Source organism: Pelobates fuscus, chromosome 3 (genome assembly GCF_036172605.1).
Source record: "Pelobates fuscus isolate aPelFus1 chromosome 3, aPelFus1.pri, whole genome shotgun sequence".
Lineage (NCBI taxonomy): Eukaryota > Metazoa > Chordata > Amphibia > Anura > Pelobatidae > Pelobates > Pelobates fuscus.
The window spans coordinates 371,537,210-371,561,968 of NC_086319.1; the positions used below are offsets into that span (position 1 = coordinate 371,537,210).

The 24,759-nt window shown below is 47.2% G+C and overlaps 1 protein-coding gene across 1 annotated transcript in view; it reads left to right on the forward strand.

The window, feature by feature from the left end:
* The first annotated feature begins 5,396 nt into the window (after positions 1–5,396).
* The window catches only part of LOC134601427 (sodium/nucleoside cotransporter 2-like), a 94,525-nt gene continuing 75,162 nt past the window's right edge, over positions 5,397–24,759 (forward strand). Inside the window, exons 1-2 of the mRNA XM_063445912.1 lie at positions 5,397–5,473; positions 10,097–10,174. Of these exons, the coding sequence (XP_063301982.1) occupies positions 10,147–10,174 (28 nt within the window). The 5' untranslated portion in view covers positions 5,397–5,473; positions 10,097–10,146. The remainder of the gene's footprint in view (positions 5,474–10,096; positions 10,175–24,759) is intronic.

The following is a 24,759-nucleotide window of genomic DNA, read 5'->3' on the forward strand; positions in this document are numbered from 1 at the left end:
GAGCTACTCGGGCCCTGTGAGGTAACAGGCACTTCTAGTGTTCTGGACTGTGAAAGAGTGGTGACGTCACTGACAGGGTTACTGAGCGCGCGCACTGTTTGCATGCGTCCTGTTGCCAGAACAACTCACATAGCGGACTATATAGTTCATCGCGGGAGGATATCACACTGTTAGATGTTTTATCGGTTCACTGGCTGAGGGGAGCGGCTCTTCGTGCGTAGGGATTGGCTGCTTGCCGGACTCACTGTGAAGTAGAAACCGTTGGTGGCGGTTGGCAGTGTGCTACTGGCATACAATGAACAGCTAACACCATGGCCATTGCTTTAACCACACTGAGCCTGGCCAGTATCAGCACTGTCTGAGCCATGTTACTCTAACACACTGAGCCTGGCCAGTATCAGCACTGTCTGAGCCATGTTACTCTAACACACTGAGTCTGGCCAGTATCAGCACTGTGTGAGCCATGTTACTCTCCCACACTGAGCCTGGCCAGTATCAGCACTGTCTGAGCCATGTTACTCTAACACACTGAGCCTGGCCAGTATCAGCACTGTCTGAGCCATGTTACTCTAACACACTGAGTCTGGCCAGTATCAGCACTGTGTGAGCCATGTTACTCTCCCACACTGAGCCTGGCCAGTATCAGCACTGTGTGAGCCATGTTACTCTCACACACTGAGCCTGGCCAGTGTCAGCACTGTGTGAGCCATGTTACTCTAACACACTGAGTCTGGCCAGTATCAGCACTGTGTGAGCCATGTTACTCTAACACACTGAGTCTGGCCAGTATCAGCAACCTTTATGTCTTAATCAGAACTCAGGAGCTAAGTAGTTCATGCCAGTATATGCCATAATACTCAGTCTGGTAAAATTTACATCCAGATTCTAAATACCTGATGCCAGTACTGCCAAGATTAGAACAATTGATGAGTTGGAGAATTAGCACAAGATAAGGAAGTGTTGAAACGCAACAGTTTTTGCCTTGACATTGCTGTTAGTTTTCTGTGAGTTCATCTACATTTCAGACATATGACATAAAGACTAACTAGGACTGAACTTTGTTAGGTCCTACCTGTATATCCCTAGAAGAAGCGCTAAAGCAGAAGTGTCACTTCTCTGGAAATTAAAACATTAAATAAAACATTGAAATTCACTGGAACGTGTGTTTCTGCCTTTTGCTTTTAAATTTGTTTTAAAGATTTAGTAAGTGATATACCAATCCAGTTAAAGGAACACCATAGTGTCAGGATTACAAACATGTATTAACATAGAAACATAGAATGTGACGGCAGAGAAGAACCATTCGGCCCATCTAGTCTGCCCAATTTTCTAAATACTTTCATTAGTCCCTGGCCTTATCTTATAGTTAGGATAGCCTTATGCCTATTCTACGCATGCTTAAACTCCTTTACTGTGTTAACCTCTACCACTTCAGCTGGAAGGCTATTCCATACATCCACTACCCTATCAGTAAAGTAATACTTCCTGATATTATTTTTAAACCTTTGCCCTTCTAATTTAAAGAAAGGAGGGGAACAGAAACTTTGTTGCCAAAACATTTATGTTCAATTTTCTAAGTATTTTGGGTGCATTTCATTATTTTGTCACCTGTTGTTTCTTTTGCTCCCTAGACCTGATTTTACAATATATGCAATCCCCCATCCTCATTTTTTCCCACCACTCTAAATTGGGGATCTTCTGACATGGAAATTTCTGGGGAAACGCATACACACTCTGATACAAACCACATACACCCACAAATACAGTGATGTACAGAGACCCACAGACACGCACACATACATTGACAGATACAGTCACAGTGTATGTCTGGCAACGTGTATTGGTACCTGTGTGTGCATGTCTGGCATTGTGTAGTGTGTATGTGCCTGAGAGTGTGTGTCTGGCACTAAGTATCCTTGAGCACTTGTGAGTGTATATCTGTGTGTATGTGTAGCCATGACTGTGCCTGCAATCCATATCTGTGTCTGTGAGCATAGGTGTAGAGGGAGCTGCTTGCAGTGTGTTGTGTGTATAGGGTGCCGCTTGTGGACTGGCTGTGTGCATTTTGTTTACGGTGGGGCTCTGTTTTGTGGCTATCACCACAGTCATTACAAATAAAATTAATTTACAGTGATTGTAATCATGTGTACACAATTGCATGGTATGGGTGCAGACCCTGGTAATCGTGCATACACGCGTATCACATTGAAGGGGTTAATAAATATAGTCAAAATAATGACAGAATTTAATCTATGACAGAATTTCTGTTTAAGTCAGAATCTCCATATTGGAATTGAAAGTCTGACATATAAAACCTTTTATGAATGTTGGCATTGGGTTGCAGAAACCAGTATGTATAGCTGTGTTTGTTTTATAGATAACCTTGTATGATGTATACCATGGGTAGTCAACCTGGTCCCTAATGCCCACTAGGTGGGTAGTAGTGGGTTCTGCAGAAAATGCCCCATGGGCCTTGCCGACCGTAGACCAAGGCTGGCAGGGGAGATCATTTCATCTCCCCTGGCGGCCCATGCAGAGCCAGCCTTGCTGTAAGCCCTCTCGGGCTGGTGAGGAGATCAAAGATTTCCCTCACCGGCCCGCTGGCACTTAGTTCTAGCAGAGGGAGGGAAGGGCATGTGTTCCTCCCGCGAGCAGGCTGGTATGAGCGTTGTCGTACGTTACCGTGGCAACGCTCCGATACAGTGTTGTGCTCGCAGGAGGACCGGAGAGTCAGCCTGCAGCCGAAAGAGATGCAGGCTAAAGTGAACATGCCACCACTGGACCACCAGAGCTTGCAGCACACACTGCCCACACTCTCACACAGACTGCCCCACTCTCACGCACTACACTCCTCACACACATATTTCCCCCTCATACACACACTATATCCCTATATCAAACACAAAGTACCCCACACTGCACCCCTCACGCGCACTGCCCCTTACACACACTGCACCCTCCCACACACACACACACACCGCCCTCTGACACACACTGTACTCCTCACACACACTGCACCCCTCACACACTTCTCCCCTCACACACACACTACCCCACACTGCACCCCTCACACGCACTACCCCCTCACATGCTCTGCCCCCTCACACACACTGCACCCCTCACACACTCAGTATCCTTCACATATACACAGCATCTTTCACACATACACAGCACCTCTCACACACACACATTACCGCCCACACACACATTGTGCACCCCTCACACACACTGCCCCCCACAAACACACACTGCCACCCTCACACACACTGCACCCCTCACCCACGGCACCCCTCACACACTGCCACCCTCACACACTTTCACCCTCACACACACTGTCACCCTGACACACACTGCCACCTATACACACACAGCACCACTCACACACACACTGCACCCCTCACACACACACTGCACACTTCACAACACACTGCCCCCTCACACACACACCGTCCTGTTGACACACACTGTACTCCTCACACACTGCTCCCCTCACACACACACTACCCCACACTGCACCCCTCACACGCACTCCCCCTCATACACTTAGCACCCTTCACATATACACAGCACCTTTCACACATACACAGCACCTCTCACACACACACACACATCACCCCCCCACACACACATTGTGCACCCCTCACTCAGACTGCCCCCCCTCACAAGCACACACTGCCACCCTCACACACACTGCACCCCTCACACACTGCCCCCTCACACAGACACTGCCTGCCTAACACACACACTTTCACTCTCACACACACACTGTCACCCTGACACACACTGCCACCTATACACACACAGCACCACTCAAACACACAGCACCATTCACACACACACTGCACCCTTCACACACACTGCCCCCTCACACACACACCAGCCCCTTGACACACTGTACTCCTCAAACACACTGCACCCCTCACACACTGCTCCCCTCACACACACTACCCAACACTGCACCCCTCACACGCACTGCCCCTCACACACACTTCACCCTCACACACTGCACCCCTCACACACTCAGCACCCTTGACATATACACAGCACCTTTCACACATACACAGCACCTCTCTCACACACAAATCAACCCCCCCCCACACACATAGTGCACCCCTCACAAACACACACTGCCACCCTCACACACACACTGCACCCCTCACACACTGCCCCCTCACACAAAAACTGCCACTCTAACACACACACTTCCACCCTCACACACACACTGTCACCCTGACGCACACACTGCCACCTATACATACACAGCACCACTCACATACACACTGCACCCCTCACACATAGCACCACTCACACACACAGCACCACTCACACACACACTGCAACCTTCACACACAATGCCCCCTCACACACTGCACCCCCCCCTCTCTCTCTCTCTCTCTCACACACACACACACACACTAAATCCTTCACACACAAAGACACACACAGCAGCCCTCATCCCTTTGAAAACTCACTTCTTCGTTAAAGCGTATCAATTAAACTGTCAGCAGGCTTCTCATCCCCCACCCCATGACTCCTTTCCTGCAACTGTCAAAAATGACCTACCAAGCACTCAATAAACCCTTCTCTAACAAACTATTTAATTCCCCTACTTTAACCCGTTTGTGTCACTATACCCCACTCCCTCTAGCATGTAAGCTCATTGAGCAGGGCCCTCAACCCCCTCTGTTCCTGTACGCCCAGTGGTCTGATTATGTGTCTGTTAGTCCACCCATTGTACAGCGCTACGGAATTTGTTGGCGCTATATAAATAATAATAATAATAATACACTGTACCCTTCACATGCTACACCCTTCACACATGTACAGCACCCCTCACACACACGCAGCACCCATTACACAAGCACAGCACCCTTCACATACACTGCCCTCTCACACACTGCACCTCTCACACTAACACACACAAAACACCCTGCACACACATGCACAAACACACACAGCACCCTTCACACACACACACACACTTGTGTTGACTACCCCTGATGTATACTTTGTCAATTTGCAGATATCCATTGCATGTGCAGATTCCTGTCTGTAATTACTGAAGAAATATCCTTTTAGAGACATTATGCCATATCATGCCATCACAGAAATGACAACTATAATTACTAGTCACGTAGTACTCGCTGTTTCCTGTATGGTTTGAGCACATACATTGAGAAATATTTCTTAAACAGACTTAATATTGCATAAATAAAACCATCCCCCTTCACGTACATTTACGATAAAATAAGTTCAATGATTGTCGGCACAGCGGATGTTAAAGTTGACGTAATATGTGGTTTCAGTAATAACATATGGACAGGTAGCTATAGTGCTATCATATTTTATTTTCAACGTCTTGCTCGCATTTGTCAAGGATTTGTCAACCAGAAGGACTTGATAATTGACTATAACAAGTAATCAAGAAACCACGGGAACAATTTGGATACCCATTCGCCGTCAGTTTCTGAAGGTAAGTCACACAGGGTTGTACACTAAAGTGGGAAATCACAGTGAAATTAAAATTTAAAGGGTTACACCAACCACCATGACCACTTCAGTGATTTGAAGTAGTTATGGTAGTATGAGTGTGTATGTGAAGCGCAGATGGCGTCAGATGGGGGAGTGCAACGCTGCGCTGGGAGCTTTGCCTGGCACTAGATTTGAGTTAAGTTATTCTTTGATTTTTTTTAATTTTATTTTGCGTTTATGGGGGAAGGAGGGACCTAAAGTATGAATAAAAAAACAGTATTTTAAAAAAAGGATAGGAGAAACTCTTTAAGACAAACAACACCAAACTGGAAGCATAGCTGACTTAGAGAATCTTTCCATTTAGACTACTTTCACCGTAAATTAGAAATTCACCAGAATTCTCAGTTTAGTAAATAACTCTGACTACGTGTTTGTACTAAAAGTATAGTTGGCGAGGCCAATTAACATGAAGCTATCCTTTTGTAATCTGCTTATTTTATTATAGCATATCACTGCTTAATGGGTAACTAGTTATTAACACAGCGTGCAGAAGAATTTTCATATCATCTTTAGTTATCTTTTCTAATTTTTAAGTACCTTGGATTTTTACTCTGCACCCAACATGCTTTGATAAGCTTCAATTTCATATTTTTGAATAAGCTTTTTAAATTATTACAATCTGTTGGGAAAAAAAAACCCTTTTAAATGATTTATCTACAGAAATCACCATTAAAGTCTACAGAAATTTTTGTAGATAAATAATTAGAATTTTTTTTTTTTTTTTAACAGATTGCGATTACTTGAACAGCTTATCTAAAAATATTAAATCGGGGGCGGGGCCGAACCGCCGAGCTGGATAGTCGCATGCAGGCTGAGCTCCTGCAAAACCTTTATAATTTAAGGCATTGAATCATGGCCTACAGCCTGGAAACAGAATGGCAGCGACGGACCTTAACGCTTGGGGCACATTGGATCCAGGGAGAGGCTGGCTCACCGAGCTACAGTCCCCTGGAGAAGAAACCATGGATGTCTCAGATGGGGCCTTCCCTGGTGGTGAGTGGGGCAGACGGCCGCTGCCCTCCTATCCTACCAAACGGAGCCCAATCAGGGTCCCAGCTCTGAGTGGCTCAGGCACCGTTCCCCCCCCTATGGACCGGTGGGGGTAATCCCGGTCCTCACCCGACGGCCCCAACCACAACACCGCAACCAAAACCCTGCGACAACATTACTGTGGATGGTGGGCCGAGCTCAGCACTTAAGATGGCGGCCGCCATGTGCGCAAAAGGTAGAGGGACGGCCATCCCCCATCACACGGCAACGGTAACCAGCACAGCTCCCGGGCTTAAGCTCAGTGGACCCACGACCTCCCGACCTCACTTATCCTGACAGCTATCTGACCGGCAGTGGACTATGGGGGTGCTCCATCCACACTGCCGAAAATTGCTACACCGAGGAGCATGACACGGAGGACATTTCCATCACACTACACCGCTTCTGTTGGTAAACAAGGCACGGCTGCACCAAAGTTAACCCCATACCCACCTTCCACTCAGCTACACTCACGGAGTAACCCAGCGTGGAGAAAAGCGACAAGCCTTCACAGGCAACCCCCTGCTACAACAATACAGCAGATCGGGCATCGGCTCAGCAACAGACAGCTCCCTCCCGTGCGGCCTCGAGTCTACCATGGTGCCGGCCCCTACCTGCCGTGGCAACGCCAGAAGCCTCGATCAACCAGGGTGATATTCTTAAAGAAGCAACATACCTCACTCCAGCATGTACTTTATTATTACCTGTACACTTATTCTAAGCTATAGCAATAGATATCACTATAAACAAAAACGTTCTTAGTTACAGCCTTAAGAATGGACGTTTAGACATACTCATGCCAACTAGTCATATGAAGGTATACAGCCTTAGACCAGATAGATGTGGCATTATCCAGACTAGTCATGTTGTTAGAATAAGTTATATCTTCCGCTAAGTGATGACCGCCTGAATGATGCATAATATGTAACACAAGTAACCAGCGTTGTTAAAGTGATGCTTTATTTAGCCTACTACTCTAAAGCAGCATAGCTATGAGCAACTAAATTGAGATGGGTGGGCAGACCTAAGTACACATCTGCATTACTCTTGACTTTTAAACTGTATACAATGTGCCGCTATCTCACTTCATGTACCTTAAGCGTGTCATTTTACAAAACTTAAAATGTGCTGATAACTCTGCCATGATATTGTAAACCAATATGTAGCTTGTACTCGCTGTCGTGGCGCTATAAGCCTGTTTGGAAACTGCATGCACAAGAAAAATAAAGAATTAAAAAAAAAAAATATTAAATCAAGGAACCGGTCAGAAACGGTGCGCAGTCCGCAGAAAGCAGCACTTTCACATATGTGTACATCACCAAATACATGCAGAAGGAAAAAAATATGACCTATTTTCCTAATGTTCTCCTACATTTAAGACAGGAGAGGCCAAAAATAATTCCCATATATAGACTATCCAAATATTGTCTGATTAGTTCAGTTAACACCTAGAGTAGACCATGCCTTTCCTACCCATAAGTTTTTCTCCCGGCTACTATACAAGAGGTGGCAGTGCTTCTGCTTTCCTCTCGCCCCACCACTTGCCCACTTGATCCTGTCCCGTCTCAACTTACCAGGTATCTCTGCCCTTGTCTTGTGTCTTCCTTAACACACATCTTCAACTGCTCTCTTTCTTCTGGCGTTGTCCCTGCTGGCCTTAAAAATGCTACTGTAGTACCCGTCTTTAAAAAGCCATCTCTTCACCCTTTCCTCCCCTTCTAACTATTGTCCCACGTCGTTGCTTCATTTTTCCCTCAAAGTTCCTGGAAAGACTTGTCTTTACCCATCTGGTTAACTTCCTCAATTCCAACTCTATCCTTGACCCTCTTCAGTCTGGATTCCGCCCCCTCCACTCCACAGAGCCTGCTCTTATTAAAGTTACTAACAACCTAGTCGCAGCCATTTCCAAAGGCCACTACTCCATACTAATTCTTCTTGACCTCTCTGCTGCCTCTCTTTGACACTGTTGCTCATGTTCTCCTTCTCCATACTCTTCAATCACTCAGTCTCTGTGACACTGTCCTCTTCAGGTTTTCCTCCTATCTCTCCTGCTTGCCTTTCTTCTATCTCTGATTTGTGTTCTCCAGCTTTCTGAAACATAATCTCTCTAAAACTGAGCTTCTTGTCTTTCCTCATAGTATAGATCCTCCTCGTTGGTTCTAACTTCAAGTTGATGGCAACCAGATCAGCCCGTCCTTGCAAGCTCGCTGTCTTGCTGTTATATTTGATTCTGGCCTCACCTTTGAGCCTCAAGTCCAATCTGTTGCCAAATCCTGTCTATTCCTCCTAAAAAAACATTGCCCGGAATCCGACCCTAGTAATCTAGTAATCTCTTGCATTGACTATTGTAACTCTCTCCTAATGGGGCTTCCCAGAAGCCATATTGCCCCGCTACAGTCTGTAATGAGTGCTGCCGCTAGTCTGATTTTCCTCTCCTGTCGCTCCTCTCAACCTCACCCCTCTGTCAGTCCTAACTTCAAAGTAGTAATCCATACCCATAAAGCACTGAACAACTTTAGCCCCTGTTAAATCTCTTCACTGATTCACAGGTATGCTATGCTCCTTCTCGGTCTCTCCGCTCTGCCCGTGTCCTTCTCCTGTCCACTACACCTGTATTGGGAACTCACGCTTGCAGGACTTCTGGCGGGCGGCTCCCTTCCTATGGAACAACCTGCCTACCCCCATCAGACTCTCCCCTAGCCTTCGTTTAAGAAGTGCCTTAACCCCTTAAGGACACATGACATGTGTGACATGTCATGATTCCCTTTTATTTCAGAAGTTTGGTCCTTAAGGGGTTAAAACCCATCTCTTTAGAAAAGCTTATGGCCTCCTAGAGTAACCTCTACCTCACATACCTGTCTCTTGCTCTCTCCTAAAGTGTGTGTGTGTGGCAGTGTGTGTGTGGGCAGCACTCTACTCTCTCCTCATCTCTGCTTCATTCCCACCTTATTTGATTGCTGTCTCCTGTCCTATTGTATTTTATACCCCACTTCCTATAGACTGTAAGCTCGTTTGAGCAGGGTCCTCATCTACCTATCGTTCCTGTAATATTTTGTAAGTGTCTCATTTAGTGTTAAATCTTCCTCTCTTATAATATTGTAAAGCAATACAGAATATCAATAATAATAATAATATTAATAATAATAATAACATACACCACTGATCTGTATCAAGCTGTTACTGTGTTTTCAATTAAATGTATAGTACCAAAAGCTTCGTATTGTAGTTAAAGGGAAACTATATATACTCCTAATCAGGGTCGCCAATAGGGGAGGTACAACCCCTATGCATATAATGCACCCGGACTCGCCGGGTCTCCCAGTGGCACAGGTACATTTTTAATGCTAAAAAATAAAAATAAAATACATATTATATATAATATATGAATGAATGCAATATGAAATGCATTCAGGGAAAAGTTCACAAATATTTAATAAGCCTTTTAGCAAGCTATAACATTGTTCATTTGCTAATCATCTGAAGGGAAGTTTAAACCGGGTTCTTTTAATTCTGTTGATTCTTCATTATTTTGCAGTATATCGGCCCAGCTCTTACTGTGCGCAGTCCCTGTTTGACTGTCGTAGGATGGACAGTGCAGCAGCCCAGAATGGAGGTATGCTTGGGATCTGTATTCACATTTTCAAGTATTTGATCTCAACAAAAGAGTCACAATATATTTATTTTAAATTAAATAGCTTTATTATGTATTTGACTTTATTGCAGTGTTAGTTTGATGAGCTGTGTCTTTCAAAAAGTTGATTTGATTAAGACATAGTTATGCCCCGTTAATGATGTCAATGAGTGATGAAATCGCGTGAGGTTTGCGTAACCCTTACTTGTATACTCACTAGATAAGAACGATTTAATGGAAGATCTTATTATAGCTGAAACCACGCACAATGAGGTGTTATACTGTAAAATCATAAAAAATCTCATAACAGAGAGATAAGGTGTAAAATTTGTGTAAGAAAAAAAAAAAAGCTATTGCGTAATAAACCGTCAAAACAAATGCGAAATATTCTTTCAGATTCCTTCTATATCCTACCTTGTGGTCACTATCAATGTGATAAAAAATGTGGACACATTTGGATCCTTCAGTACAAACGGAAATACGTCTGAGCCTGACCTCATTTGTTGAGCCTGTATTTTTTATTTAAATGGTGAACTTGAAAGAAGTGAGGTGCTTATTCACTATAAAATAAACAGTGTATTGAAAAGCAAACCGCAGTATTTAGGTAATTTATAGTATAATTCTCCATCTCATGTTGCCATAAAATGGCTATTCTAAGCTAAATTTTCAAATTTGTTTTCATTCAACTACAGTTCATCATTTAGTGAATAAACCCAGGTGTGCGTTGGTTTTTAGTAAATAGTGTTTTTATTTTTAACAAAAAGAGCAGATTTCAATAGAAATTGGCACTAGTATAACTTAACTTTGTTACATCCCCCCGACGGTCAATCAGACAATCGGTCCTGTTACTTCCTGGTTTGGTTAGCTCAGTGGAGCTAACCTCTAGAGGCAGCAATTTCACAGAGCACCTGCCTTGCAAAGATTTCTCATTGAGCTGCATTGGGAAGTCTATTATTGGACAAACATAGACAGTCTGAGCGGGTTAGAAGGGCAAAGAGCTAGCAAAGGCAGCAGGCATCAACCATTACTTCCTTGGAAAAAATACATACGTTTTTAAAATCCAAGGTTGCCCTCGCTACCCTAAAAACTTGTTCTGGCTCTTTTTTTCCGTTATGTGTCTTTACACATTTTACATTTTGTATCTAGCCATACGAAATTTAAAGACGTTTTGTTAATACATTATGACGTTCATTTATCAGTAAGTAGGCCTCCCTAATATAATGTATCAACACAGCATGTGTGGGCCTTTCTCCACAGATGGGTCTCAGTTTATACCTCCAATTCTACTGTGGCTTGTACAATGCCCCCAGTCACTGCCTAAGACACATTTTTCATTGACTGGAGATTCATTTAACAAACAGACAATGGCCCAGAGCCTTGTAAAGACTTCTCGTTGAGCTACATTGGGAAGTCTGTGATTGGACAGCCACAGAAAGTCTGGGCGGGGTTAGAAGGGGAGGGCTTCTAAAGGCAACAGACAAGAGAACTGTAAATTTTGCAAACTGTTTTTACATATATAATCTATGAAACAATGTATGATTAAATACATGAATGTTTTCATTTGGGGTATATCTACAAAATTGAGATTTTTAAAAAACAGTTTTTTTATTTGGCAGCGAAGTGTCTCTTTAAATGAATGCTTAATGAAAATCCCAGTTTGCTGCCTAATACGATGGCAAAATTCCAAATAGGGAAACTGTAAACACTCAGCATAGTCTCAATACACAGTTAATTAGAAGTGTTATTTTCCATTTAATTACCACACCTATACAAGATTAAGCACACAGGATGAAGTTTGGACTGTTATTAGCACTAGCTTTGCAATCCGATAAACTGCTGGATGAGACTTGAGACACTGTGGACTCCTGCCACGATTGTCTTGAATCAATAGAATTAACAATGGAATGTTTAAAGGTCATTACCATGCAGCATTATCAAATGTCATCACTATAGTTCAGGGTTATACATATCAGGGCTGAATATATCACTAATACATACCTGGACTTGGATAGTTAAATAAGCAAATTTAGAGTACAAGTTTCAAGATATTTTTCATAGAAATAATTTTATCATTATTATGACTGGTGGTGTATAGTCGCCATATGGGCAGTCGGAACCTTGGACAAAAAAACCCCACATACCTATCCCAATAACACGCTGACACTAGGGTATATGGGTCAAATTGTCCACAGCTTTTATTAAACAAATATAATAATAACGATAATAATAATTAATAATAGCAATCATAATAATGATAATAAATTAACATATAAACATGGGTCATTGCCCAAATACTCCGCCCTCGCATCCGTATCCTTCTTTTAATAAAAGGCAATGACCCCAACATAGCTAACACATATAGAAATATATAACAATTTTCAACCTTACTCCAACATTAACAAATTTAAGTGCCAGCCATAAGTATCCACGGCAGGGTTATACCTGGATACCCCTACCCCACCAGGTTTTGAGCCACCTCCAGGACTCGAAACCTACCAACCACTAGTGACCACAAAAAAAAACCCTACCCAGCAAATCTGCGAGCACCGGAGTGCACACAAACTCGACCAGGTAGGAGATTAAAAGTGCTCATTCCAAAATGGCTACCTATTTAAATAGACAAACCCCCTTTTCCCACAACCCACCAGTCCTAGCCGCTTCCTCCTAAGCCCGCCTCCTAACCCCTGTGCTTTGGCTACATGGGGCTACATTAGCATTTCTATAACCCCAACACATTCTGCAGTGCTTTGCAATGATAAAATGAGGATATTTGACATACAAAATATAGCAGAGACAAGAGTTGAAGAAGGACCTGCTTAAATAAGCTTACAATCTATGAGGAGGGGGGAAAGACACACAAGAGAAATAACCTCATGCCAGATAGGACAGACTGATGACATTAAATATCTCCTTCAAAATAACTCATCAAGTAAATAATCTTTCCAGTTTTTCAGATTTGTACCAAAGGCCTATTAACTCAAAGGCCTATTAAGGTTTAGATAAGACAACTTTCCTAGCTTACAATGCGAACAGTGAGTTGTTCATATTTAAAATATATAATAGTAATAGGCCATCTGTGTAGGGAGCTAATTTATATTCACCTGTGGAAGTGGTAAGGCTACGTATAGCAGCGAGCTGTCACTGGCAGATGGCCCCAAGCAAATTACAGCTCAAGGTGGGCTACCTTGTGAGCTTCTCTAGCACAGACTTCCAGTCAGTGGCGTACATACCAGGGTCGCAGGGGTCGCGGCTGCGACCGGGCCCGGCCCACCAGGGGGCCCGGCCGCCCCTGCGACCCGGTATGTAGCCACTGGGCCAGCCTCTTCTCCTGGGGGGCCCTAGAGCCGGCCACCTCCGGGCCCCCCCGAGGCTGGCCCTGCTGCCACCCGGCTGGCCGGTCCTGCGGGCGCGCGAGGGAGCACTCTCCCCTGAGTGCTTCCTCTTCAGCTCCCTCGCGCACCGCGTAGGGATGCCGGCGCCGGAAGATGACGTCATCTTCCGGCGCCGGTATCAGTACGCGGCGCGCGAGGGAGCTGAAGAGGAAGCACTCAGGGGAGAGTGCTCCCTCGCGCGCCCGCCAGCCTGACTGCCCGCCGGGTGACCGGACCCCCAGGAGCCCAGCAGCACCACTGGACCCCAGGGAATCCCCTCAGCACTCCAAAAGGTAAGGAGGCTGGGGGGATTAAATACAAAAAAACGTTAGTGTGTGTTAGTGTGTGTTAGTGTGTGTAAGTGTTAGTGTGAGTGTTAGTGTGTGTTAGTGTGAGTGTGAGTGTGAGTGTTAGTGTTAGTGTGTGTGTGTGTGTGTGTGTGTGTGTGTGTGTGTGAGTGTTAGTGTGTGTTAGTGTTAGTGTTTGTGTCTGCTAGTGAGTGTCAGTGAGTGTGTTACTGTGTGTGTCTGTTACTGTGTGTGTTTGTGTGTGTGTTAGAGTGTGTGTGTCTGCTAGTGTCAGTGAGTGAGTGTGTGTCTGCTAGTGAGTGTCAGTGATTGTGTTACTGTGTGTGTCTGTTACTGAGTGTGTTTGTGTGTGTGTTAGTGAGTCTGTTTGATGTCTGTTAGTGAGTGTGTGTTTGTCAGTGAGAGTGTATGTTTTGTAAGTGAGTGTGTATGTATGTCTGTCGCTGAGTGTGTCTCTGTCAGTAAATGTGTGTGTCTGTTAGCTAGTGTGTATGCGTCTGTTCGTGAGAGTGTGTGTGTGTCTTCAGCACTTACCTTTCTCCAGCGCCGGACTCCCTTGGCGCAGGGGAACCCTCCGCCTCTCAGCTCCGAATGCGCATGCGCGGCAAGAGCCGCGCACGCATTCAAACCGCCCATAGGAAAGCATTACTCAATGCTTTTCTATGGACGTTCAGTGTCTTGGAATCGCGGAAGCGCCTCTAGCGGCTGTCAGTGAGACAGCCACTAGAGGCTGGATTAACCCTCAGTGAAACATAGCAGTTTCTCTGAAACTGCTATGTTTTCAGCTGCAGGGTTAAAACCAGAGGGACCTGACACCCAGACCACTTCATTGAGCTGATGTGATCTGGGTGTCTGTAGTGGTCCTTTAAGTGTGTGCATCTGTATGCACTGGCGTACATACCGCGGTCGCAGGGTTCGCAGCCCTGCAACCCCTGCGACCAGGTGCCCGCCGCAATGTGTTGCGGCCCCGGTCCGCCAGAGTAAGCGCGGGGGGTTGGGGGGGGCCCACGGATCAATTTTCGCACCGGGGCCCCATGGGTCATGTGTACGCCACTGCTTCCAGTAACAGTTTTCAAACTCAATGGACAACATTGGATCCCATCTGAGGAGTTGGTTGTACATATAAGGCATGTTTGTTTAGTGAAGTTCAGACATATACAATTATTCTTATGCTGTGTCCACATAGAACACTACAGTGCTATTAGACATTAAAGGATCACTATAGTGTCAGGAAAACAAAGCGGTTTTCCTGACACTATAGTGCCCTGAGGGTGCCCCCACCCTCAGGGTCCTCCTCCCGTGGCGCTGAAGGGCTTAAAACCCCTTCAGTTACTTACCTTAATCCAGCGCCGGGCTCCCTCGGCGCTGGTGACCTCTCCTCCCCCGCCGGCGTCAGTGGAGCCATCCGCGCGCGCTTTCCTATGGATGCTCTGCGCGATGGAGGCAAATGCGCCTCTAGTGGCTGTCCTGGCACCCAGACCACTTCATTGAGCTGAAGTGGTCTGGGTGACTATAGTGTCCCTTTAAGGAAGTTCCAAGGGCTAAAAAGTTGTGTTCAGGACTTAAGGATCTACTCACCTCAAGTTGTCTCTAGCTTGACATTTGGAGATGGCCTGTGGCTTTGGTCTTTTGACATTTAGTCTTTCCTGTTCATCTCATTGGCATCTAAGAAAGATTTATTTTTTCCTCCTTAATATTCTTGGCACTACCTTTTCAAGTCATTATCTACATATAGCTTTGGTGTGTTTGTATTGTTTGGCTGCTTGTACAAAGTGCTGGTCCGATTAAGATCAAACCGTGTGAATTGTAGAACTAAATTGACATATATCCCATAGCACTATTGCTGTTGGATATATTAGCTATTAGCATTCCTTATCTGCTGGACTGAAGTGTGCAGTGGCATTAAAACATGTATACGTTCTCTGTAATTGAGATTATTGGCACTACCATCATCCCCCGTCTGGCTCTACTTCGATTTTTAGCTTCTCTATTACAGTGGATGGCATCACTATCTCCCCATTACCCCAAAATCCATTGCCTGGGAACTACACTTCACAACAATCTGTCCATCATCCTCCACATCCAATCTCTTTCTTCATTCAGCTGCAAGCATGCGGGGCACAATTTCCAAAATGTGTGTGTGTTTCTGAGCACTGACACCACTAAGCAACTCATCCACTCCCTTTTTATATCTCTTCTCGTCTACTGCAATAGCCTACTAATTGGCCTTCTTCCTCTTCCCTCTCCCACCTGTAGTCCATCTCGAATGCCTCTGCCAGGCTAATCCACCTTACCCGTCATTCCACATTTACCCCAAACCTCTCTGCGAGTCCCTATACACCCAATGTACCCTAATAAGAAATATAACCCCTCTTAAGACCCTGTGTAATCTAATTTTGATATTAATCCCTCTCTGACCCTAAACTCTCTCTTTGCCTTCATCAATTCTAACATTATTTTCACTCTGCATTCATTTGCATTGCTACATACACTCACTATGCTCACACACATGCACACACATACATAGATACAAATTTAGTTATCTAATATTAATGTATGTTTTTTAGGTATTTTTATGCCTGCAACTTCCAGTTCATAAATTCACCAAACTCGATTTATCTATAGTTTTTTTGTTTTTTTTGTTAGAAGAGGGGTGGTCACGGGGCGCCTTTGAATTCTGTGCCTACCTGGCATGAAAATTCGGCCCTGGACATACCCCACGGAGGAAGTTGTCATCATGAAGTATAGTGAAGAAGATGTGTTAGAAGAGACAGCTAATCAAGGAGTATCCTCATAGGATTTACTTTCATACCGAGAGAATGAGATGGGCAGGTTATTCCCATATTCCAAAACAAAACTCCCCTGACATACTAACAGGATTATTTGCTAAAGTGAGATTTCAGATTGATTTAGAAGTGAATTAAGGTCAGAGAAGCCAAACTAAAAGAATAGTTTGCTAAGAGGAAATTTTCATTTTTGCTATTTTATCTTAGATTTGATATTCACTTAGAATTCTCACTTTAGTTAATAACCCTGTAATTGTTATGTAAAATGTTTTCGTTTTGCAACCCTTTCTGCTCCCCTCCATGCCATATGATTTAAAGTACAGCTGGGGCTCTACCATTTTCCCATCCTTGCAATGGTGTATTCAGCACTGAGCGGTGTTTGTGTGTTTGAATGTAAGCATTTTTTTCTATGGAGTACGTTTGTGTGAATGTAGGGGTGTGTTTGTATGTAGTGTTGGCAGTTGAATGCAAGCTTGAAAAAGACCTCTGTGAAGGTCGAAACGTTGCTGGTTTTTTTGTTCCATTAAAATCTGCCTGCGACACTTTGAGTGCCTGGAAATCTATTTTTTGCCTTGACGTGGGATTGCTGGTCCTGTTCCAGAGCACCGGTGGCTGCTGGGATTGAATGCGGTTCCTACAATCATCTTTGTAATACATACAGATAGACAGACACACAGATACACGCACACATACAGATAGACAGACACACACACCGACACACATACAGATAGACAGACACAAGGATACACACAGTGACACACATACAGATCGACAGACACACGGAAACACACACTGATACAGAAGCAGATACAGACACACTGATACAAACACTGACACACATTCAGATAGACAGACACACACGCCGACACACATACAGATAGGCAGACACACGGATACACACAGTGACACACATACAGATAGACAGACACACAGAAACACACAGTGATTCAGAAGCAGATACAGACCCACTGATACAAACACTGACACACATGCAGATACACAGATACACAGATACACATACAGACAATATACGGATACATAGATACACACACTAACATACATACAGATACACATACTAAAACATATAAAACATACAGATACACAGATGCACACACTGACATGCATACACATACACACAGTTGCACATATCTTGACATGCGCACAGTCGATTATTCGGCAGGTGCGCTGTTTACCCCAACCCCCAATAACTTACAGACACCGTATTTCTGTTGGAATATAAAAGTCCACAGCTTTATTTATTATTATAAACAAGGTAACAAATTGGGGTCATTGCCACATAATATAAATTTACCCCCATCCCCAACCGTACATAAATTACCCCCAGCAATGACCCCGACCAATAACAATAAATAACATTATAAATAACAAATAACACATAACACATGGCCTACCAAAGAGGCCCCATATCCATAACTTTTTTAACTGTAGGGGTGTACCGAGACCCCCCTACACCACCTGGTTCGGAGCCACCGATGAGCTCGAACCCACAAACCATTTAACACTCCGGTCTAATCCAACCTAACTTTAGCCTAACCACTTGATACTCCTCCTACCTTCCAATTACCCAAGCCCTATCCCGCCATAGCAAGAGACTTGATCCCTTAATGTCTCGAGCGACCCCCACCGCACATAAATAGGGCTTTAGCGATACCTTCTTGGAAACCTAAATTTAAGAGATCACACCCAACCTCAGACAGGTGCACACCATCCCGCCAAAAATAACCGGGCAACATACCCTCCAGTTCTAAGTGCCTCACCGGGACCCCCCCTATCCTCCTAATAAAGACAGACATGGCCTTATTCACTTTACCTCGGCAACGGGTCCCTGGCATGCCTCCAGTTCAACCGCGGCACCATCTCAGACCACACTATTACCACGCCAGGGACCAGTTCCCGTACCCTATCCAGGTCCCTCTTCATTCTCCTGACCAACACCTTTTGGGGGACCAAACCCAAATCATTGCCCCCACCGTGAATTAAAAGTATATCCGGGGCAAACCCCCTTGATAACATCCCGAAAATCTCCCCACTTATGCTCTGCCAGCTGAAACCCCGAAAACCAAACCACCGAAGGTCCACTGTGTCCAGAAGAAAACCCAGTTGTGTGCCTTGTCTCCGAACTGCGGCCCTCTTCTCCGCCCAGTAGACAAACGAGTGACCCACCAGCCAAGTGACCAAGCCTGAAAAGAAACAAATTCAGTTATCCGGCAGAGCACCCGTTTCCCACAGCCACAACATTCCATTCACACCAACCTATCCGGCCTTACATATGCGCGGAACCTGATGGATTCCCATCTCCCAATCCGCTTTATCCGCTCCTCTCCTAGCCCGAGACGCGCCGCCTCAGTCGCAGCCCCGATACGGAAGGAGTGTGTACCAAATTGTCCGGGCTGCAAGCCCAATTTCGTTAAACCCATGCAAAAGACCCGCAAGAACTGAAAGCGCGACAGAGCTCTCCTGTCCTCGTGGATCAAGAAGCAACCACCAACCTTCGGGCGAATCTGCAAAAACATGTCCCCACATACCACCGGGCACACCGTAGACCCTGGTAGCGAGGACAGGACAATTTTCTTACCCTTTCCGAAGACGTCCGTCTTCGAGCGCCGGAGCCAGATCACGACCTTGTCCTGTTCGACCACCACATCCTCGAACCGGAGACCCGTTGTCCCCGACCTATTGGCGCTCACCAATTCCCCAATTCGAAAAGCCCCAAAGAAAGCCCATACGAAAGCCACAGAAAACAAAGTTACCTCAAATGCCGATATGCACACGTCGTTCAACACCAACCCTTGAAGGGTGGCAAAGGACACGGGCCTCCTCGCATCCACCGACCTCCTGCCTTTCTTGAATCCCCTCAATGTTTGTTTCACCAAAAAATGTTTTGTCAAGTCCTCCCACCCGTTAAACTTGAACAGGAAAGCCAGAGCAGACATGTAGCGCTCCACCCTAGAAGGGGACGACCCACCTGCCACCAACCTGCAAAGAAGCCACAACAGCGTATCCAACCTACCGGCTGCGGAATCGCCCGCTCCCGCCTGCGACATCATCTCCTCCCATTCACTCCAAACCTTTGTATAAGCGGCCCAAGTCCCCGGTGCCAGCGAGCTCCTTATGTATCGCCCAAGCACGACGTCCCGAGCCGCCACATCTCCTCTGGGCACGCCTGCCCTTTCGCCTGCGCGTCCGGCGCCGCTTCCCGAAACCGCTCCCACTGCGAACGAGACAGAGCGTCAGCGACCACATTCAGCAGACCTGGCACGTGCCGCGCCCTGAAGACAATGTTCCAAGACATACACAAGAGCACCAGCTGCCGCAACAACCTTACCACAGGAAGGGACGACGCCGATAGACTATTAATTACTTGTACCACTGCCATATTATCAGAGTGGAAGATAACTTTCTTGTCCTTGAGCTCCCTGCCCCAGAGCGATACCGCTACCACTACTGGAAAAAGCTCTAAGAAGGCAAGGTTCCTAATCAAGGGGCTCTCGAACCAAGCCTTAGGCCAAACCTCGGCACACCACTTGCCCCCAAGGTAAGCCCCGAAGCCAACGCTCCCCGAGGCGTCCGTAAACAGCCCAGCATCACCAGATGCCTTTGTCGCATCCCTGAAAAACACCCGCCCGTTAAATTTAGTGAGGAAACGGTCCCATATGTCCAAGTCCTCTCTCATGCCCACAGACACCCTGATGTAGTGACTCGGCAGCCGAACACCACAGGTAGCCCTGGCCAGCAATCTACAAAAAACCCTACCCATAGGGATCACCTTACAAGCGAAGTTAAGGCTTCCGAGCAAGGACTGCAGTCCCCGGAGCGTAACTTTCCTAGCGCCCTTTACCGCGTTCACTTGCTGGTGGAGCACCCTCAACTTCTCCTCCGGCAGCCTACATTCCCCCATGACCGAGTCAATTTCCAGCCCTAGAAAACTCAGGCACTTGGTCGGGCCCACTGTCTTGTCCTCAGCAAGAGGAATCCTAAACTGTTGCGCTACCCTCTGAAAAACCCGTAATATCTGGGCGCATCTGTCGGACCCCGCCGGGCCCACACACAGGAAGTCGTCCAGGTAATGGACCACTGTACCCCCGCCCGTTTCCTTACGCACTACCCACTCCAAGAACGTGCTAAACTTTTCGAAATACGCACATGAAATGGAGCAACTCATGGGTAGGCATAGGTCCACGAAAAATTTACCCTCGAAAAAACACCCCAACAAATGGTGACAGTCTGGGTGGATAGGAAGGAGCCAGAATGCTGCTTCCACATCCACTTTCGCCATCAAAGCCCCTCGCCCTGCTCTCCGAACCAACTCGACAGCATGGTCGAATGATGCATACGATACGGAGCACAGGGCCTCATCAATGTCATCATTTACTGACGCCCCTTTCGGGTACGATAAATGATGGATCAACCTAAACTTGCCCGCCTCCTTCTTGGGGACTACCCCCAGCGGGGACACCCTCAAGTCAGGCAACGGCGGAACCGCGTACGGCCCTGCCATCCTACCCAGCTGCACCTCCCTCAGCAACTTGTCCCGCACAACCCCCGGGTGTTCCCCCACCGACTTGAGGTTACTGCATAACCTGCCCACATCCCTACTCTGAAACGGTATTGTAAAATCCTCCGTAAAACCCTGCCATAAGAATTCGGCGTCCTGGTGGTTACCGTACTGTTTTAGCCACGGTAGCATCTCGCCTATTTTCACCGGGGTTGCCCCCTGCGGCAGCGGAGGGGGCCGATGCTCCATTGGCTCCCACTCCTGGTGCAGACTTACCTCGCTTAAAACACCGACTGGCTCCATGGGCCCCCCCACAACCGGAGCACTCGTGCTTAAACCTGCACGACGTTCCCCACTTGCATTGGCCCTCATTAAAGAGCCAACAGAAGACTTTCTTTTGTCCGGCCGATGCAGGTCCCCCAGGGGCCGCACCGGCCGTCCCGTGAAAGGGCGCAGCCTTCTGCGCCATCATGAGCCGCATCCAGAGGGGGAGGTCCATTTGATCCCACCGCATGCTGGGATTCGCCGCTAACCTCTGGCGAAATTGTTCGTCGTACCGCCACCAGGCGACCCCACCGTAAGTCCGGTACACTTCCCCAATCCCGTCTAGATAGCAAAACAGTTGGGAGCATTTATCCGGGGACTTTTCCCCTATTACACTGGCCAGGATACAAAAGGCCCTTAGCCAGTTCCCAAATGTTTTGGGAATCTTCCGATACCTACGCTTTTTCTCCTCCTCTTCCTTCTTCGCGTCCTTCTTGTCCTCCTCCTTCATGTCTAAAAACTCCTCCAACGGGAGGAGGGAAAAAACCTCCACAAACTCACCCTTCCAAATCTTTTCCTTTACGTCCAATTTCAGATGACATCCTAATGGGCCCGAGAAAGACACGTGCACGTTTTGCCGCGCAGCATCGGTAATTTCGCCCCCTATACCAACCTTCTCCCCTGACTCCTTACTAGCTTCAGACACAGATAAACCCACCTCGCTATCCTGTGCCGGACCCTCGGCCCTACCCGACGACCCTTGGCCCTTCTCACACGTCCACACTCTCCCAAACTGAGGTGAAGCTACTTCCCCACCCGCCCATGAGTCTAAGAAAGATTTTAAGCAATTCAACAGTGTTCCTGCGTGTGGTGCAACAGTTGACTCACCGCCTGAGCCCGAAGCCGCAGAAGGCCGTGGGTTTGTTTCCCTTCCGTCCGCCATGCTTGGCTCCGGAGCATCCAATTGGCGCCGACTCCTGTCAGCCTGGCCCTGCCTCAGGACCGCGGGTGTAGGGCTGCGTGACCTGCAAGGAGAACGACACCTGGGTAGTGTGTCCACATGATCACATACCCGCCCAACCTCCTTACGCTCCTGCCTGTAGTTCCGCACCTTGTCCCGTCCCCCTGCCTGGCCCTCCCGGCCGTAAGCGCTGCGCAGCTGACCTGGCGAGCTCCTGCCTGATGACCCAGACGCACTGCGCTGCTGCCTCCTCCTCCGTTCCCCTGAAACTGATCTCCTCCTACTATGCCTGCTTGTTGACCTGCTCCTCTCTCTGCCCCTCCACCCGTCCGCCCGCCTCCTGTCGCGCCTGGCACTGATGCCGCGCTGTTCCCTGCTGCGATGCGGCCTAGGGCTGTGTGTGAGACCCCGCCGCCCCTGGGAACCGCCCCTGTGGCCCTCCCGCTCTCTCCCAGCCCGTCCTGCCTCCATGCCTTGGGCTGATTCTGGGGAGCAATCCCGACACGCTGTACCTGGCCCCCTTTGGGCCACCTTGTGAAATGGGGATTCCACCTGCCTTTCCTGGCGTCCCCGGTCCACCAAAGCCGTGGGCCCTGCCTGCCCCAAGGTACCTGGCTGGGCGGACCCGCCGTCTGTGTCCCCAGTGCTGCACCTGGCCCCACTATAGGCCGCCCCCGCTGTGTCCCCTTGTACAGGGGCTCCCCCTGCCATCAGGGGGACCGCCTGGTCTCTAGAGGCCTCCGCTCTGCCCCCCGCCCGCTGCCCAGCCCCAGCGCCATTCCCTGACTCACCGGGCCGCATCTGCTCACTGCTCCCTCCATCCGATCCGCTCTGGGTCCTGGCTCCAGCCGCAACCGTCCCGCCTGCCGCCTCCTGGCGGGGCGCGCACCGCGTGGCAGGCCGCGGCCTAGCTGATGCCCGCGCCCGGCCAGCACCGCGTCGAACAGCCGGTGCCGGCCGCGGTACCTCCACTCCGCTGGGGCCCGCTACCTCATCCAGGGCCCCAACAGACTCCGCTGACGGGCTCCTCCGTCTGCCGACTTCGGGCTCCACGCCTGGGCTCAGCCGCTGGGGCGGTCTCGCCCTCCTCAAGGAACGCCGTGCAGCCGCCGCAGGGGTTGTAGGGGGGGGACCCTGAGCCCCCAGTTGCTCATGAAGCCAGGCCAGTCCTCTATCCCGCACAGCAGCTCTCACTCCCTCCAGGATTTCTTCCATCGATGCCATGATCTGAAAGACAAAAGAAAAAACAACACAGACCCGCCAAAACAATTACCAGGTAAGTGTCAGTTTAGTTAAAATGTCCCTTACTCATAAAATGGCTGCTTAATATACTCCTATCTTCCAACCCCCATTTACAAATAACCACACCCCTTTAACTGGTTACTCCCCTGCCTACTCCTGGCTCTGTCAAGGCCCACTGACTGCGCTGTTCCATGGGCTTCAGTTAGCTGGGAGGAATTGACTGACTCTCACTTCCTCCCAGGACCTCTGCTGACACATGTGCACCGGGTAGCCCTAAGTGTATGGGCCGCCCAATAGCCCCCTTAGTGTTCGGGAGCTGAACCAGCTGAATTGACGGTAGTTCCTCCGTTGTGTCAGATCAAATGACAATTCCTCAAAGATTTGTATATGGGCTAAGTTCTTCTTAACTCACTGTCATGTGTTTTATTCAGAAGAGTTTGTTTTTGTCAGTCTTTATCGGAGCTTGTAGATAACATACAAAGCTCCGTATGTGCCGGAGCTTGTAGATAACATACAAAGATAATGTTTAATTGACATACTACAGCACGCACTATAATCAGTTACTGTTAAACCGTCAGTGTTAGCAATATTCTGCAGTACTTATGAACAAATCAGTAAGAAGGATGAGTAGGAGGGGAAGATATAAAAAGAAAAATTGTAAGGAGGGAGAATACGAGTTCAGTTAAAAACTTTTTAGGGTTGATAAATCTAAGCCTCGTTCTATTCTGGACTAGCATATCAACATAACTCAAAATACAGGACAGTAACCTCGAAGGTTAGGTCATAAATGATCACAGCTGTGTAATTATCACGTTCTACTGATTACCAGCATGGATATCAAGGAGTCCTAACCAAATGCAATTAAAGGTCACTTAATGCGCTATAACCACTTAATATTACTGAAGATTTTATGGCACAAATACCTTATTCCTGTAGTCTATTATTTATTTATTTTAAATGTTGTAGCAGCACGTGGCAGAGAGACTCGAGAGTTAGCCTTATACCCAGAGACTACGGACAAGAGAAAAGAATCCCAAGTTGAACTAACATCTGGGCATGTGTATTTAAGCGGTTAATCCCCAAGGACAGCGTAAAACCCACCAACTGGACATTGGGACG